This window comes from Cariama cristata, unplaced genomic scaffold, assembly GCF_000690535.1.
Source record: "Cariama cristata isolate BGI_N322 unplaced genomic scaffold, ASM69053v1 scaffold11643, whole genome shotgun sequence".
In the NCBI taxonomy this organism is placed as follows: domain Eukaryota; kingdom Metazoa; phylum Chordata; class Aves; order Cariamiformes; family Cariamidae; genus Cariama; species Cariama cristata.
Window position 1 is genome coordinate 24,707 of NW_009606739.1, and position 16,682 is coordinate 41,388.

Here is a 16,682-nt window from a genome sequence, read left to right on the forward strand (position 1 = left end):
TTGCCCTGTGAGTTATGGCCGTGCTTGCTTTGGCATGGGGGAAACTGAAACGGCTGCTGTTCAAGGTGATGCTGAGTTCTGGGAGGAAACTCACGTTATTGCAGATTCACTTCTCCATTTCTCCGTCTTTGTATGAGTGTAACCATCCTGCCACAACATCATGGTGGGCACATGATTAGAAACAGACTGATTTTTAGATTCATGCTTGAAGAATATTACCCTGTCTGATCACATTGGGACTTTTCAGCCCTGATTCCAAAGCTGCTTGAGAGTGTCCTCAGAGCTGCAGCAGGAGACCCTAGTGCCCGATTTCCTCTGTTCCCTGCCAGTCATTCCTCTGCCATGTCCCCACACACTCTGCCACCTCCACCAGTGCCACCTGGTCAGCTGTCACGATGGATGTGAATCCTTCTTTCCAGGTGATGGTAGAAACAGTCTGTGGAGTCCCAGCCTTTTCCTCCTCTCTGGCTTCTCTCCTGGAACATGGTGGCAGACTTAGATGAGAAATGAGTGAGAAATACCCCTCTTCTCCTCCTTCCCGCTTTGCCTGACCTTGTTAGGGTATGATCTTCATATGAACTAAATTACAAGTAAGCCAGCTCAATTTTGCCCACATGGCATCAATTATACCATCACCAAGAGGCTTGACTTTGCTTAAAGCTCTGTGTGCAAGGACTGCACAGATGCTCAAAGAGGGGAGGGATGTGTATTGAATGCCTTGCAGGATGGGTCTTCTGGTGCTTTATCAGTAACAAGAGGGACAGTCTGGGCTGATCTGCTAAACACTGCGCTAGGGAGGAGGAAAGCTTGCCAAGGTAGGAATGCCTAGGAAGAAACCAAAGGTGTGTCAGACTGCTTACCAACGTGTGCCAGGTGAGGTGCCTGGCAGGAGTGACTCACTGTGGATTACCACTGTTTACTTATTCATATTGCTAACCTTGGAAAAAGAGAGTAATCTAACAGGAGCCAGCAGTTGGGGCATTTGGTCATTCAGGGAGAAAGAAGCATTTAGAAAAAGAAGCTATCTGTGAAAGGACTGTAGCAGCTGACCAGAAACCTGTGAGTTGGATTCAAAGGGCTAAATTCTAACCTGAAGCAAAATTTATTCATAAATCAGCAGTCAAAAAGATAATTGGAACTGTTCATACGTGCCATGTGTGTGAAAGCTTACAAAGATCTCAGATTGCAAATCACTGTCGAAAGGAAAAGAATTACAGGAGAGAAGAACATGGTGTAAAAGTACCAGTGAGAAGTTAGAACATCTGGATATGAAAATAGAGATGTGTGGAACATTTAAGATTGGGATTTGAGTAATTAGGCAATTAATTATTTCTTGGCATTTTAGAGTCTCATCCTAGTAATTTCATCAGGAATTTCCTATTCCTTACACTGTTACAAAACTTAAAGCTGTATTTAAAAATGTAAGTACCTGCCTGAGCAGGTGTCACTAATTTAGGCAGCAGTAGATTGCATTGACATAGGGTGGTTCCAGTATGACAAATTGCTGGTAAAGAGTTGATTATAGTACCTTCACTTACTCCTAACAGTGCTTTTGACTGTCACTGTCTCTGTTCTTCTTGCCCAGTTCAATTAGGTTTTTGTGGGCTGGGAACAAATTGTAATGCTTGAGTACACTTTGTTGTTACTTTTATTTTTGTCGGTCTTACCCCCTGCTACCTTCTGTCCAAGGTAACGTGTACAAATAATTCTGTTTGTGTGAACAAGACTTTGCACTTTGAAGCAGCACCATTAATACTCTATTCAGTTGCAACAGAGCTTTTTATATTGCATAATCCTTAACACAGTAAGGTGTTGCATGGCATAGCTCTGCTTCCATGTATGATTCATCAGGGTGATGCCAGTATGGGTGTATAGAGGAAGATAGCAGCAATACTGATTTCTTCTAGTAACTCTGTACAAAAGAAAATGCTTTCCCTGCACCAAGAGTGTATAGGTGCTGTCTAGTGGCCTGAAAGCACAGAGGCAAGAGCCAGGAATTCCTGAGGGTTTTTTTGGTACTGTCTTTCATTCACTGAGGTCACGTTCCCCAGGATAGGTGCAGACAAAGATGGGAAGCTCCCAGCCGGTCAGACACAGCCAGTCCTGCTCAGGAATCTGTATGGCCCTGCTCCATGGTCATGTGGCTGCAGGGCTTCTGCACAACTGGGTGCACAGATAGCGAGCCAAGAACCTGGCAGAGGAACCCCTGTCTCTCTCTATCCACCCATACAGCCTAGGGAGCTCAAAATACAGCTTTTGTAGAGATTGCCCTTGTTTTCACTGAAGTCAGTGAGATTTTTTTTTGCCATGGACTTCAGTGAGAGCACCTGGAGTGTAGTCAAAGATAAACAGAGGTCAAGTGAATCCACCCACTTCTAATTTGCATAGGACAGGGTTTAAGTACTTCCCCCTGCCAGGTCTGAGGTGTCAACAAGGCAAGCTTGCTGCTTTTTAAGTCATCCTTGTACTATTGAGAGGCAACACTATTTTCAAGCTGTTTTGAACATGTAAACCTTAGCTAAGTGGTGAGCAATAACATCTGTGCTAGTATTGTTAACAAAATTTACATTTTTTTTTTTTTTTTTAAACTCTCTGTCCCCTTCCCTGGAACATAACAATTTTGCAATTAGATTGTGTGTCTTCCAGTCTGAAGTCTCCTTGCTTTGTGCAAAAAGTGTGTGTGGGGGGGAAATCACTTCCTGCTGTATTTAACTTTACAGGAGTAAAAAGCAAGTTTGGTAGCTTCAGTATATTTTTACGTACAGAGTTATCTGCATGTATTAACTTCTTCATGTGTTAGGATGGAAGGTAAGAAAAAGCGTGACTCAAGGCAGATGTTCTGTGGATTCTTTTTTCTTACCTTACTTAAACTCTCCTTTTCTTGCAGAAAGAGGACCTCCAAATATATGAAAAATATTGTCAGAACAAGCCACGGTCTGAAGCTCTCTGGAGACAGTGTGGAGACAGCATCTTTTTTCAGGTGGAATTTCATTGCAGACTAGCAGTGCAAGACCATCAAAGCTTGTTTTCCTTCTGTATCTTTTCTTTCTTTAGAAAACTTAGAGCAATATACAGACCTTTCTGCGTGCTGCTTATACCAATGGCAGGTGCTCAGTGTGTGTCAAAGTGCTCTGTACAAGAGACTAGGTAGGTAGAGTAGTAGAGAGATTCCCTGGACAGGAGCCTGACCAGGCTATCTTCGGGCTATAGCCAAACCAAAGAAGTGCTGGTTTCTTTGCAAGCCCCAGATGATTGCAATCTCATAAGCAGGGCATGCCAGATTTCGACACTAAGTTGGACCTAAACATTAGCTCTTGTTTAGATACATTTTTGCTGTGGTATAAGTAACCTGGAAACTCCTGTGCAAATGGAACAGATTTTTCTCTCAATTCACAGACATATAATCTTCAGATAACCAAATGATAATGATCTTGGTGTCTTGCCTGTGTTTCAAGAAACAATTATATTTTTCTTCCCTGTTGTGTCTTACAGGAATGTCAACGTAAATTGGATCATAAGCTCTCGCTAGATGCTTATCTCTTAAAGCCAGTCCAGAGAATCACCAAGTACCAGTTGCTGTTAAAGGTAAGTTCTCCATGGCAGTGGAAGAATTCCAATTACTTACAGAATTGCATATCAGCATTATTTTCTGAAGGACTACCTGGAAATAAATCCTCTCTCACTTCTTCAACAAATACTTTGTAATGCTAAGTTGTAAAATGGTAACAAAAAGTCAAAGAAAGGACTTCTGTTTCACAATAAGTACTGCTGTTACTGAGCAGTACTTAGATACTAAGCAATAGCAATATATGATTATATATATATAAAAGATATTTTGTGTATTAAGTATTCTATTTTATTATTTATTGTTTTATTTATCTTTAAACAGAAATTGAATTTGGCTTTTTTTGTATTGCTGTATGGTCTTACAGCTTGAAAATGAGAACTGAGGCTTTAAATCCTGTGTCTGACATCTGTCCCTGTTTATTGAAACTTTCATCTCTCTGAACCTGATATTTTCCTATGGTTGTGACTCAAACCTTTCAGAAGAAGCTGCTCCTTTCTGGTGATTCTGTTTTAAAGACCCAGCTAGGAACAAATTGTAACTTTTGTGTGGGATGAATATGTGAACTTCCCTCTTGATTTAGTTGTAACTGTGAGTGGTCCATGCTTGAAATTCTGATGTGAACTGGGCAACAGGGAAGACCAATGACACTTTTTGAAGATGGTGGCTTAAATTTCTGTCTTCATCTCCTCAGTTCTGAAAAGTAATAGTTACTGACCTTCCTTATGAGAAGGTCATGAAGGTGAATTACATGCTGTTCTCAAGCCTCTAGACTTAATGATTTAGTGTTGTGTACTGTCATGAAATTTAGCATGAAATTGAAATGAAGATTTTAGGCTGCAATTTTATTTGCTAATAGCTACCATAGCACTGGTCAAATTAAGCCAATTTAAGCCATGTGAGGATCTGGCCGGCCATTCACTTGTGCAGTATTTCTGTGACTTGTTTATTGACTTTACACAGAACTGTAGAATGCAAATATTGAAGGGGATTATTAACAAGGACACAACTTCACTAATTCCAGTAGATTTATATCAAGATAATCCAGAAGTAAATTTGGCTCTATTTCTTGAAACTATTCTATGACAAGGGAGAAAATGTTAAGGTCTTCAGAAGAGCAAGAGTAAACCAGATTCTACTTTTAATTTGAAATATGACTGTAAATAAAACCAAGATTAAATCAAGGAGTAAAATTCTCAAGCGAAACAGGTTGCAGCCATTGGGGTTGAAGGTGGTCAGACCAGTTTTGTGCTTAGCAACAGCACATTGGCACGGACATTTACTTTGTCAGGGATTACGAGATCTGTGAAGATGGTGTGCTCTTTCCCTGGCAGCAGAAGCATTTAAAAGCATAGGAAAATGGGAGTCGGTGAAAAACTGGTAACAAACAAGTCCCTAGAAGCTGTGTGCCTTGAGTGATGGGCAGACTAGTTTTAAAATCTGGGTCACAATTATTGCAACTCTCTGGTTTCAATTGGTTTAGCCACTATTATGAAGCAGCATGCCCACTGTACAGAGAGCAGGGATCCATCCTCATCCTACAAATTGTGCAACAGGTACTATAGGAATGCATCCTGGTTTTACATTCTAAGCCCTAGTCACTCAAGCACTTGAGGAGAGATTGCTGCTGTTTCGGGTTTGCAAGAACTACCTTTTTGCAGCCCTGTCTTACAGGAACACAAGTGCCTCAGCTTTTGGATTAAATTATTTCCAAACTCAAAATATGGCTGAAAATGATATACCTGAATGAAAACCATGTCAATGGCCATACCTGCTGAAGGCATCTAATTCTTGTCATAATAAAGATTACTAAAGTCAGTAGAGTCTTGATTCATTCCTAGGTGTATTTCTGGAGCATAGTTTCTGTTGACATTGTAGTCAGCATAAGGAAACAAAGCTAAACTCACTTACCATACAGTTCTTAGTGAGGTGCTAGTATTATAAGAATTTATTTCTTAGTTTCTTCACAGTTTGCATTTCGGAAGTGAAAATTGCAACCAGCCAAATGCTTCTTTCATTCCACTGGTATATATATAGGGTAGGGACAAGTCAATAATGATGAATAAAATGGTTATTCTGTTAAGAATTCTGTCACTGGAACTATTGTCTCATTAACAACCAATAAACTTATTCTTTCAGATGATGAATGGATGCAGATTCCAAGCATCAAAATCACAGGTCACTATATGTGATCAGTTATCTTACTACTTTTAGTTACAGTCATCTTACTTTTTCTGTTGAATTGTAGCAGTCCTGATTGGCTTTGGTTTCAAATTCTTGGGATCTTTCAGCTGCTTTGAGATTCGTGTCTTCTCAAGACTGTGTGAACCATATGTGGGTTTGTGTCTGTTAACCTTTTTTTCCCTAGATGCTTTTAGCAAAGACAGAGAGTCTGATTCTGATCTCAGGTGGATATTCACTGGCAGTATCTGCTTTCTGTACAATACAATGGGGAAAAAAAATCATCTGTGCATCTGAATCAGGTTCAGGGCTCCTCTGTAGGCAGAAGAGCAAGAGGCAAGGCACTTAATTTCACTTAAAATGAAGATTTTAGTGTCTTTCAGGATTTGCATGTGTTATAATCATTGATTACAAGAAGAGAATTAAGTCCTGAGCTATGATTAGAACTTTTCAAGCAAAAGATGCATATAGAAATAAGAAAAGTCATCCTCGTAAGGAACTGTACTGGGCTATGTAAGTAATTGGCCCTAAATATTTGGAACTCTAAATAGGATCTCTGTATGTGGAGTGTTTACGGAAATTGAGCCGTGAAAGTTTGCTTTGGGCACATGCTTCATAACTTATCCAGAACTTTGTCTCTTGTTCCTTGTGCAAGGGTTGGAGGACAGAATAATTTCCCTTATTTCAAACAGAATATAACGGTTCATGAATTTTTGCTAGAGGTCAACATTGTTCTTCAAAGTTATTCTCTCAAAAAAGGTTTTCAAATTTGCAAATGTAGATCTGTAGATTCTAGTGCAGAGGTAGAAAATAAGAAGTGGGGAAGATGTATAGTAATCTGGCCTATTTCCTCTCCAACAAAATTAACAGCTGAAAAACCTGTCTCATAGATTTAAAAAGTCTCATTTAATTTAAAGAAGAGAGATTTATGAGATGGTTTGATCATAAGTCTACAAGCATCTACACAGGAAGTGACTTCTTCCCATGCAGTATTTCCTTATCTGACAAAAGCTTCCTGAGACCTGATGAGTGGAACGTCAAACCTGCCAAATTCAGACTAGAAATTAATTTATTCTTTTAACAGTCATAAGTACCTTGTGGAACAAACTGCAAAGGGAAATGGTGAATTCTGTAACACCTGAAATCATTATATTAAGACTGAGGTTTTTTGCTAGCAGACGTGAACTGAAAAAAAAACCTGGACATAATTCTGTGACATGCAAAAAGTTAATTGTAAATATGTCAGAATGGTCCTGTCTTATCTTAAATGAACCCATAAAACTTGAAAATGTCCAAAAGGTCAAAACGTATGTCCTCAATGACAAACCTGGTGAATGTCCTGTTTGGTTTGGGGTATTGGGTTTTTGGTTTTGTTTTTTTTCTATTGTTCTGCTACTTCGGTCTATGCAGCACAAATTTCAGGGAGAATTGTCTTTTATGGTGGCTTCTGGTATAAGAAGTTTTCAAGTAGTTTTCAGATCTTTTTTTTAATCAGGAAATGCTGAAGTGCAGCAAGAATTCAGAGGGTACAGCTGAATTGGAAGAAGCCCTGGCCACGATGCTCGATATCATCAAATCAGTAAATGACTCCATGCACCAGATAGCAATCACGGGATATGAGGTATTATTTGCTGTTGCTCTTACTCTGGTCTTGACCTATCCAATATTCCTCTCATTGATTATGCTGTGCCCATGGCTGGTACGTTTTGGAGGAGCCTGTGCCACGTTCTTGAAGGATGCCACTCAGTGGCATGTTGTGGTGACCAACAATACATGTCAACATATCTCTCATGTGGAGGTGGGGGTGTGAATGTGGGGAGGAAGTGGAGCAAATGCAGTCTTTCTGCGTAACTACAGCCAAAACTCTTTTGAAGGTGAGTGGTAGCAAGTGTGACAGACATAAGAAATTTGCTGAAACTTTGACTGCTATGCAACTCAAGTCTTTTGTGCTCAGGGAGGAAAATTTGGCTTCCATTTAAAGTGGGTAATAGAATCCATCCCAGTGACTTGCAAACTCATTATCTGAAACATGAAGTAACAACCACAGTACAAATCAAAGGCCTCAAATGTATATCTCTCTCTATTGAAGCCCCGTTGAAGTCATATGACTTCCAAGAATGAGTGTTGCCTACGTAAAATGAGCCCTTAAGTGAGAAGTGGAAGTGACTGACACATAAAGGAGAAACACGCCTGCCAAAATGAGGACTCGGGGTGTTGTAGCTGCCTGTTTTGAAATAGCTGCAGGGTGAAAATATCAAGAAAAAACAATGTACTGAGAAACTGGGTTCAAAGAATTATTAGATGAGAATAACAGGGTTTCAACTGGACACCAGAAAAATGGTATTTTGTGCAGAATGGGACTTCGTGAGAAAGTGCTGGAGTCTATACTGTCTGTGTCTGAGTGGGAAGAGTTATTCTGTATTTTGCAGGATGGAGTGACTTCAGGAGTTTTAATTTCTCTAGTTCTCTTTTGTGCAAGTGCATCTGCATCTGGTAGCTGAGGAAGCTGTGCCCTCTGTCAGCATTACTTTATAAATGAATTTAACTGCTTACTTGGCTGTATGTCATAGATCCACTGCTGTATACAGCTGGAGGTGCTCTTGTGGATTGTGCGTTACACTTGAAATGAGAATATGAGTTCTTATCCTGCAGTAGCTGTGCTGGGTTCAACGCGAAGCAGTGGCCACCTTGTTATATTAGTAAATTCATAGACCAGCTGTAGTGGCTGTGGATCAGAGAAACACCACAGGTCCAAAGCATAACTTAGGTCTCCCAAACCTGACAAGTAAAGCATATACTTTACCCCAGCCTTCTGCACAGCTATGAGCTACACCTGTTATGAATTGATCAGCAGACTCTTGGCTGTACCTCTTTGCACCACGAACTGGGTTTAGATTAAGAATATAGCGTGAAGTTTTCCTGCTTAGTTTAGATTAGCAGTATCTTTTTGATATGATTTCCATCCAATTTTCAGTTTTTCCAAGTTTTCTCAAGGTAGGAGAAGCCTACTATATTCAGATTTGTTGGCTGAACAGAAATAGTTCATTAGCTTTTTAATTTCTCCAACATACAAGGCCAAATCCAGCATCTGACTGTTTCTGTCTTTGAAAGTTCTTAAAGAATTCTTTAGTAACATCTCTTCTGATGGAGCAGAAATGCTAGGTATTTTTGAATCTTCACTGAACAAACCTTGATTTCAGTAACACAAAAGAAAACACTGGTCTTACATCAGTATAAAATATTTCATTTTAAGTAGATGTTAATAAGTATTGTCAGCTATATATTTTATTTAAAATTTAGAGACACAAGCCAACAGCCTGAAGTGACTCACTACAGATGAGGATTTGTCCAAATACATTTAAATCACTACTGATAAAAACCCTTGAAATCTCTAAAGCTGAATGGTAAAATAATTTTAATTCTGTATGTTTTATTCCTATTTGTATTTCCTGAGAAGGAAAAAAAACCAAAACTGGTTCACTTTAGTAGTCATCCTTTTAGCTTTCCTTTTCTTGGGAAGCTGTTTTGCTTTATTTAAAGCCAGTGGCAAAGCTTGTGTTCGCTTTTCCATTACAGGGGGCAAACTTTCTCTTCTAGCACTTTTTGTTTTGTGAAAAGTTTTCCTGGAGCAGTATAAATGAACATCAAGCTACATCTCTGCTGTTTTCAGCTTTCTCCAGACTTTCTAGGGACAGGTGGCTTTCCTGGTGCCACTGTTCTCAGTACTCAGGGTGGTTTTGCTTGATGTCAGTTCTTGAATCGCTGATTTCAGTGACAGCCTGTTAGCTCCTGGGCTTTCCAGCAACTGCTGCACAAACTGATAACTTGCACATTGCTGAGCATAGTACCTTGTTCAACAGTTTCTCTTTTGAAACAATCAAGTCTTCATTTGTACTTGCAGGAAAGATAGGACTTTTCATGCTGTGGGTTTTTGTTTGTTTGTTTTTTTTTTTTGAGTCCATCTGGTTGCAGTAGTGAGTCTTTTACAGTCTTCTAGGTGCCAGGAGAAATAGCTTGTAAAAGATTCTCTAAACCATTGTGGTTATGGCTAATTCTGAGTGCCTCAGATTCATTTTAGAAAGACTCTTCAAAGCCTGGGTATTATTGTTGCGGATTTAGACCAGTCAACATGGGCATGGGAAGCTCAGGGATAGAGCACGTCTTTTACTTCCCCAGTTTCCATTGTTTCTGATTCATCCCCAAAGAAGAAGGTAGCTTTCCTCCTGTGTTTCCCAGTTTAAATATATGTAGTTACAGCAATTTTACAAAATTTTGTTTTTAAACAGTTCTGTAAGGGATGGGCAGAAGAGCTTCTCCAAGAAAGGTAACATATTGTCCTGAGCAGAGGGGATCTGTCCAGATTCCTATCCATGTAAGTGTTGAGGTCATCCTTTTGCTTATTCCTTACTTTCAAATCTCAGTGTAGTTTTTTTTTACTCAGTTCAACAGACCATTCCTGTTCTTTGCAGCTTCTACTTTTGAATTTGCCAACCTTCCATGAAGTGCCAGATAGTAGCTCCAAGGGCTAGATTTTTGCCTCTGCTTTTTAGCTGAACTGAAAGACATGACGCAGTGGAACATGGCTGCTGTGTAGTCTGATGCTGACAGCATTCCTGAGATGGTTTGTTACATGATTATTAAATGAGGTTAAAGTGTGAAAGAGGATGAACCCAATAATTTTTTCTCCCCGTTCCATCTGTCCCAGGTGCTCATCTGTGATGCCAAATAAACACCTCCCATAGCTCATGAAACCGCACCCCATCTTGTGGACTCTTTCCAAAAAGAAATACTTACCTAGAACACCTTTCAGAGAAGGTTATTATGCCAGCAGAAAAGCAGGTTTTCTGGCAGCTAATGAATGCTCCTAATTGCACAGGATATTCTGCTTCTTGGACCTGTGCACATGCAGACTTGAGGACCTGAACTCCTATGTTAAAAAATGCTAACATGTAAGTCTGGGGTTGGTTTTATTCTTTTTTATTTTTAGGCAAAGCCACAAAAAAAGTAGAGTAAAGCTTGGAGAGCAGAAGTTTGAGAGATGTTTCCTACCATCTTCCTAACATTTGTGTATGATCTGGCCTGGGTAGTTTGTCCATGAATTATGCAGTGCTTAAGCCATTCATATGTATCTCTCATCTTCCATAAACAGAAGATACAATCTATTGTTCTAGCAGGGAATAATTATACTTGAGATAGTGATCAAATCCTCCATTTTAAATAAACCTCCTTTAGGACAAATACTGGTGTCCACTAGCAGAAGTTAGCAGAAATAGTGTCCTCCTCTGTGTTTGCTGCCCATACTGAAGAGAGAGTGCAATGCTTGTAGGCGAGTATTCAAAGTCTTTTGTGGGATTATGTTGTGGTTTAAACCCAGCCAGCAACTAAGTACCACACAGCTGCTTGCTCACTCCCTCCTCGTGGGATGGGGAAGAGAATTGGAAGAGTAAAAGTGAGAAAACTTGTGGGTTGAGATAAAGACAGTTTAGAAACACAGAATCATAGAATGGTTTGGTTGGCAGGGACCTTAAAGGTCATCTAGTTCCTGCGGGGCTCTTTAAGGGCCCCCTATTCCCACCCCCCCTGCCATGGGCAGGGATGCCTTCCACTAGACCAGGTTGCTCAAAGCCCCATCCAACCTGGCATTTAAGTAAAGCAAAAGCTGCGCGTGTAAGCAAAGCAAAACAAGGAATTCATTCACTATTCCCCATCACCAGGCAGGTGTTCAGCCATCTCCAGGAAAGTAGGGCTCCATCACATGTAACGGTTACTTGGGAAGACAAATGCCATCGCTCTGAATGCCCTCCCCTTCCTTCTTCCTCCCCTTGCTTTATATGCTGAGCATGACATCATATGGTATATCCCTGTCCCAGCTGTGTCCCCTCCCAACTTCTTGTGCACCCTCAGCCTACTCGCGGGAGGGGTGGGATGAGGAGCAGAAAAGGCCTTGACTCTGTGTAAGCCCTGCTCAGCAATAACTAAATCATCCTGGTGATATCAACACAGTTCCCAGCAAAAATCCAAAACATAGCCCATAGGTACTATGAAGAAAATTAACGCTATCCCAGCCAAAACCAGCACAGATTGCGGCAGACTGCCATCCCTGTCCATCCTCGTTCTCTCTGTAGTGGTAGCTTCCCACTTTACTTGCTATAATCCCAATCCTAGATCCAAGATTGAAGAGACGGACCTGTCACAAGAGTTGAACTGAGTTTCTGGATCTCAGTGTCGTATCAAACAGTGCCAGGAGCCTCTCACCATTGTCAGAACTATGTAGAAAATATGCTTGTGTTTTGGTTTTTTTTTTTAATCCAGCTTTACATCTTATCATCTTTTCACAGGCTTGCAATTTATACCTGCACGCACATATAAATAGACAGAGTCCTGTATGCACAAATAAAAGTTCAACTCTTTATATTAGAGATGAGAGACTGTTAAAAATTACTGAGCTTTTCTGAAAGCTTTGGAAAGTCTAATAATACTCTGATATGAAGTGGAAAAGTACCTAATCAAACCCTGGTTTTGCAGTTGGCTCTAGGGTAGAGGATGGGCAGTGAGAGGGTAGAACAGATTGCAATCTGTAGTTTAAGAAATCAGACATTCGCACTCAGAGCCAACAGCTTCGCCTTATAATCAACAGAATATACAAATGTTGAAAATAAGTACTTTAATAATGCACTGAGCTTATTCTTTCAACTTATTATATAAAGCACTCCTAGAAAAGCTTGCTGCTAGGATAGTTATGTTTATCAGTATTTGTTGAAACCATTACCATACAGATGTTGCCATGTCCTCTATCCATGCATTGCTATATTCTTTAGTATTGAACTGTGCTATAAATGTTTGTGCTAGTGGCATCTGAGCCAAGTATTTATATTGGTTGAAGCTTTTACCTATCAGTGGTCATCAGACAAGGGTTTTAACTTTGAAAGGTCTCATTCTTGCTTAGTTTCACTCTCCCTCAGGTACTTTTATGGCTCCTTGGTGCATTTACTCCCCCTTTGCCCAAGACTGTGGAGCATTGCATAGTTTGCAGATGGTGAGCCAAGAAACTATTGACAAAGCTTTTAAAGACTATTTTCCGATGGGAAGGAATTACATACCTACATACCTCTAGGCACCAATCTGCATCTTCAGCTATCTAAGCGTCTTTCAAGGTTTTGTGCAGGGATAGAAGCAGCCTGTAGCAGAGCAGAAATTGAACCTAGATATTTCAGAGCCAAGGCCTTTGCTTAGATGTCTGGGCTGCACTGGGCCTTCATACTGCCTTGGAGTCAAGAGTCTTGAAACCCAGTTCTTGTCAGAAGATGCTTCCTCTGAGGTCATCAGAGGGGACGGCCTCTGTGTCAGATCCAAAGAGGTCCTGAGACAGACCTTAGATACTAACTGTGAATGGGGAGGCAAACTGGGAATTACGGACATGGGAAACAATGGGTTAATGGTTATATAAAGAAACCACAAAGGTTTAGCAAGGAGACATGTGCAGATGGGATTCCAGCTGCAACATGTCCACTCTCCAACACAAGGGGTGCCTGGGCACGTGCCTATGCCTGGAAGCTTGAACTCCACCAGAGGAAAGAACTGTGCCTGGGATTACCCTAGTCTGAACGTGACGAAGGCTCTCTCTTTTCCTTGCTTGCTAGGGCGATGTCAGTGAGCTTGGCAAGCTGTTGATGCAAGGTTCCTTCAATGTTTGGACTGACCACAAGAAGGGGCACAACAAGGTGAAGGACTTGGCTAGATTTAAACCAATGCAGAGACACCTCTTCCTCTATACAAAGATGCTACTTTTCTGCAAGAAACGGGAGGAGAACACAGATGGCCATGAGAAGACAGCTTCATACAGCTTTAAAAATTCATTAAAGGTAATAAAGGTGGTAATGGTGGGGGAGAGAAACAAATCTGACATTCTCACAACATGGGGATGTTTTCACGTAGAGACTTGGTACACATATCTGGGGCTATCTTGCACCCCTAAGTAAGTGAAAGCTCCCCTTTAGTTTTGATCTGGACATAGACCCAGCTATATGTCCTGCAACTCCAGATTAGAACCTTGATTTTGCAACTTGATACAAACAGGCACCTTGTGTGTTCTTGTCCAGTGTCCCATGAAGAGAAGCAGGATTGAATGGACCTGCATCTCTCATTGTTCTGCCTATAAGCATCCTCCAAGCTCAGTTCTGTTGCGAGTTTTACTATTGACATCAGTTAAGCAGATATATTCTGTGACAATAATAGCTACAGACAAATCACAGTGCAGTAGAAGTGCCCTTTTATTTGTAAGAGTGACATTTCCAGATATGAGTCAGGACATTTTCTGTTAAGATGAAATTCACAAGTAGGCCACATTTTCCTTTTAAGCACATTGGTGTGACACTTGTGACTTCAGACAACCAACATGGGTCATCAAGTGTAGTGCTGCAAAATTGTTACAGGATAACCAGACAGGAATTGTAATAGAACCTGGTTCAAGGAGTGAGACAATTCATATAAGTGTTTGAAGTTTCTTTCTGTGGAGACAGCAGAAAAAAACATAATCAAAGCTCTTTAAATCTTTAAATCTAATTCTGAGGCAAATCAGAACAAGGGGGACGAACAAATACAGGAAGAAGATGGGAAGCTGGTAAGTATAGTAGCAGCTGGACTTCAAAATTGAAGAATCTATCATTTAAGAAATTTAGAATTATTTTCTTCAGTTCCTTGTTCGTCTTGCCTGGTTAGGCACTTAGCTCCTTGCTCACCTCTCTTTTTAATTTTCCTGAAACTATATCAAATTTTTTGTGTTGTCTGGATTTGCAGATGAGTCATTAAATCTCTCAAAGCCCTGTTCCATTCCTCTTCCTCTCCCATCTCAACAGGTCAGTGATGCGAAGTCGAAAATATCATCTTCCTCAAACTGAAAATTTGTATAGGTGGACAAGAGCCAGGATAGGGTTGAAAACCAACTCGCAGTTTAAGCACAAAAAGCAAAGAGGATAAACTCATGCTCAGATATTAGCTTGTGTTATTTTTGAGCACTTAATTTTTTTTATTTTTCCTGTAACAGTCAAAAAGATAAATGATAAACTAGATGTTAAGAAATAACATGTTCTGAATTTTACTTTTAATGACTCCCTAAGGTGCAGAAGTGAATGCAGCCTTTTAAAAATGCTTCTCAGAGGATAAAGAGTTTAAAGACTATTGACATTTTCCGGATTCCAGCTGCTTCTTTTCTATTTTGAAACAGATGAGCACTGTGGGCATTACAGAAAATGTAAAAGGGGACAACAAGAAGTTTGAGATCTGGTATAATGGCAGAGAAGAGGTCTATATCATTCAGGTAACAACAATCCTTTCTTTCCAAGGACTATACTTCCTTTCAATTGGATTATTTTTAAGAAAGTTTTCAGTTTCATGACTTTTACTGTCCTGTACGCTCAAGAAATAATAGCCATTGGAAGCTTTATTGTTGTGTTGGCACTGAAATTACCAGTTTATCATTGTGAAAATGGTCATGATTTTGGGTAAAAGAGGAAACACAGTAGTGGAGAATTACTTGGAAAGCTAGACAGAAAAGCAAGGACAGGACCTTAGATTTATGGCAAATTTTCCACCTTGAAAAGCATCCTCTGCTTTGCTGAAAGCTGGCCACAGTGTTCCATTCCTTGGGAAAATTGAGAGCAAATGTAGGTCAGGGCAGCTACGTGATTGGCAGCATGCTTTAACTAGATCTGCTTTGCTTTTTCCTCTTGTGTTCTCAGGCATCTTCTGTTGAGCTGAAAAACACCTGGATTTCGGAGATTCGCAAAGTCCTGACAGGACAACTAGAAGCGTGTAGAGGTAGGACATACAGAGCGAGATCTGGTAATGTTGCCTTCCTTCCGTAGCTATGTGTGACAACATGGAGCTGGGATGAGTTACAGTGCCATCCACTACCACCAGTGAAATCAGCAAGAACAGATCTTCTGTGAGAGGATCAGCTAGGTGGTTGTAGCATTGCTGGGATTTAAACCCTTATCCTGATCAAAGAAAATTTCTTAGAACTCTAGAAATGGCATGAATAGTTATTCCATTCACAGTTAGTCTGAGGAACATGATTTTCCTCTGTTGTCCGTCTCAAGCCGCAACCCTAGAAACATCCATTTACATCAGCATGTGAGGAGATGGGGTCCCAGTCTTTGCTCTGTGCCTTCTCACAAGACATGACACAAAAGATCTTCTTCCACATACATGACCAGACACAGCAGCTGTTCCTCTCCGTCCTATTGTTTGTTTTGCTTTGTTGGGCTTTTGAGGGTTTTTATTTTAAATCTAGTTGCCTGCCTTATGTTTTAAATGTCAGTCAGTTATCCCATCTTTTTATCTTAGTGACCTCCCTGTAAAACATGATTAATGACATTTCCCTCTCTCACAGAGATGTCACTATGAAGGATATTTGTGATGTGCTCAATACATGAATGACTGAAGCCTCATAAGTACCTAAAATAAGGACACCCTTTTTTATGTAAGATATTGAACCTAAGACAGACAAAATTCAGTTAGGTTATTCCAGATAGCTTTCATCACTATGTTCTCTTACTATCTGAGATACTATTCTTATGAACAAGAATGTACTGAGTCCTAAAAGCCATTTTCAGGCTCTCTTAGGACAAAAAAAAAACCATAGCTGTGTCCAATACAGACTTTTCCTGGACCGTGGCATTGCTTCTCACCTTGACCTGTCATTTTAGCTATCTGAGATACTATTCTTCTTATGAACAAGCATGTACTGAGTCCTAAAAGCCATTTTCAGGCTCTCTTAGGACAAAAAAAAAACATAGCTGTGTCCAATACAGACTTTTCCTGGACCGTGGCATTGCTTCTCACCTTGACCTGTCATTTTCTGCTTCTCTCATACACACACCTCTCTTTAAAGCAATGCCAGCAAAGCCTCTCCACCCATATCCTTCAGATTCCTAAA

The 16,682-nt window shown here is 40.3% G+C and overlaps 1 protein-coding gene across 1 annotated transcript in view; it reads left to right on the forward strand.

The window, feature by feature from the left end:
• The window catches only part of LOC104158753 (guanine nucleotide exchange factor DBS-like), a gene marked incomplete at its 5' end in the record, with an annotated part of 44,765 nt that overhangs the window by 4,790 nt on the left and 23,293 nt on the right, over positions 1 to 16,682 (forward strand). Inside the window, 6 exons of the mRNA XM_009696481.1 lie at positions 2,888 to 2,980; positions 3,493 to 3,585; positions 7,242 to 7,367; positions 13,387 to 13,608; positions 14,970 to 15,062; positions 15,484 to 15,562. Coding sequence (XP_009694783.1) covers positions 2,888 to 2,980; positions 3,493 to 3,585; positions 7,242 to 7,367; positions 13,387 to 13,608; positions 14,970 to 15,062; positions 15,484 to 15,562 — 706 coding nt within the window. The remainder of the gene's footprint in view (positions 1 to 2,887; positions 2,981 to 3,492; positions 3,586 to 7,241; positions 7,368 to 13,386; positions 13,609 to 14,969; positions 15,063 to 15,483; positions 15,563 to 16,682) is intronic.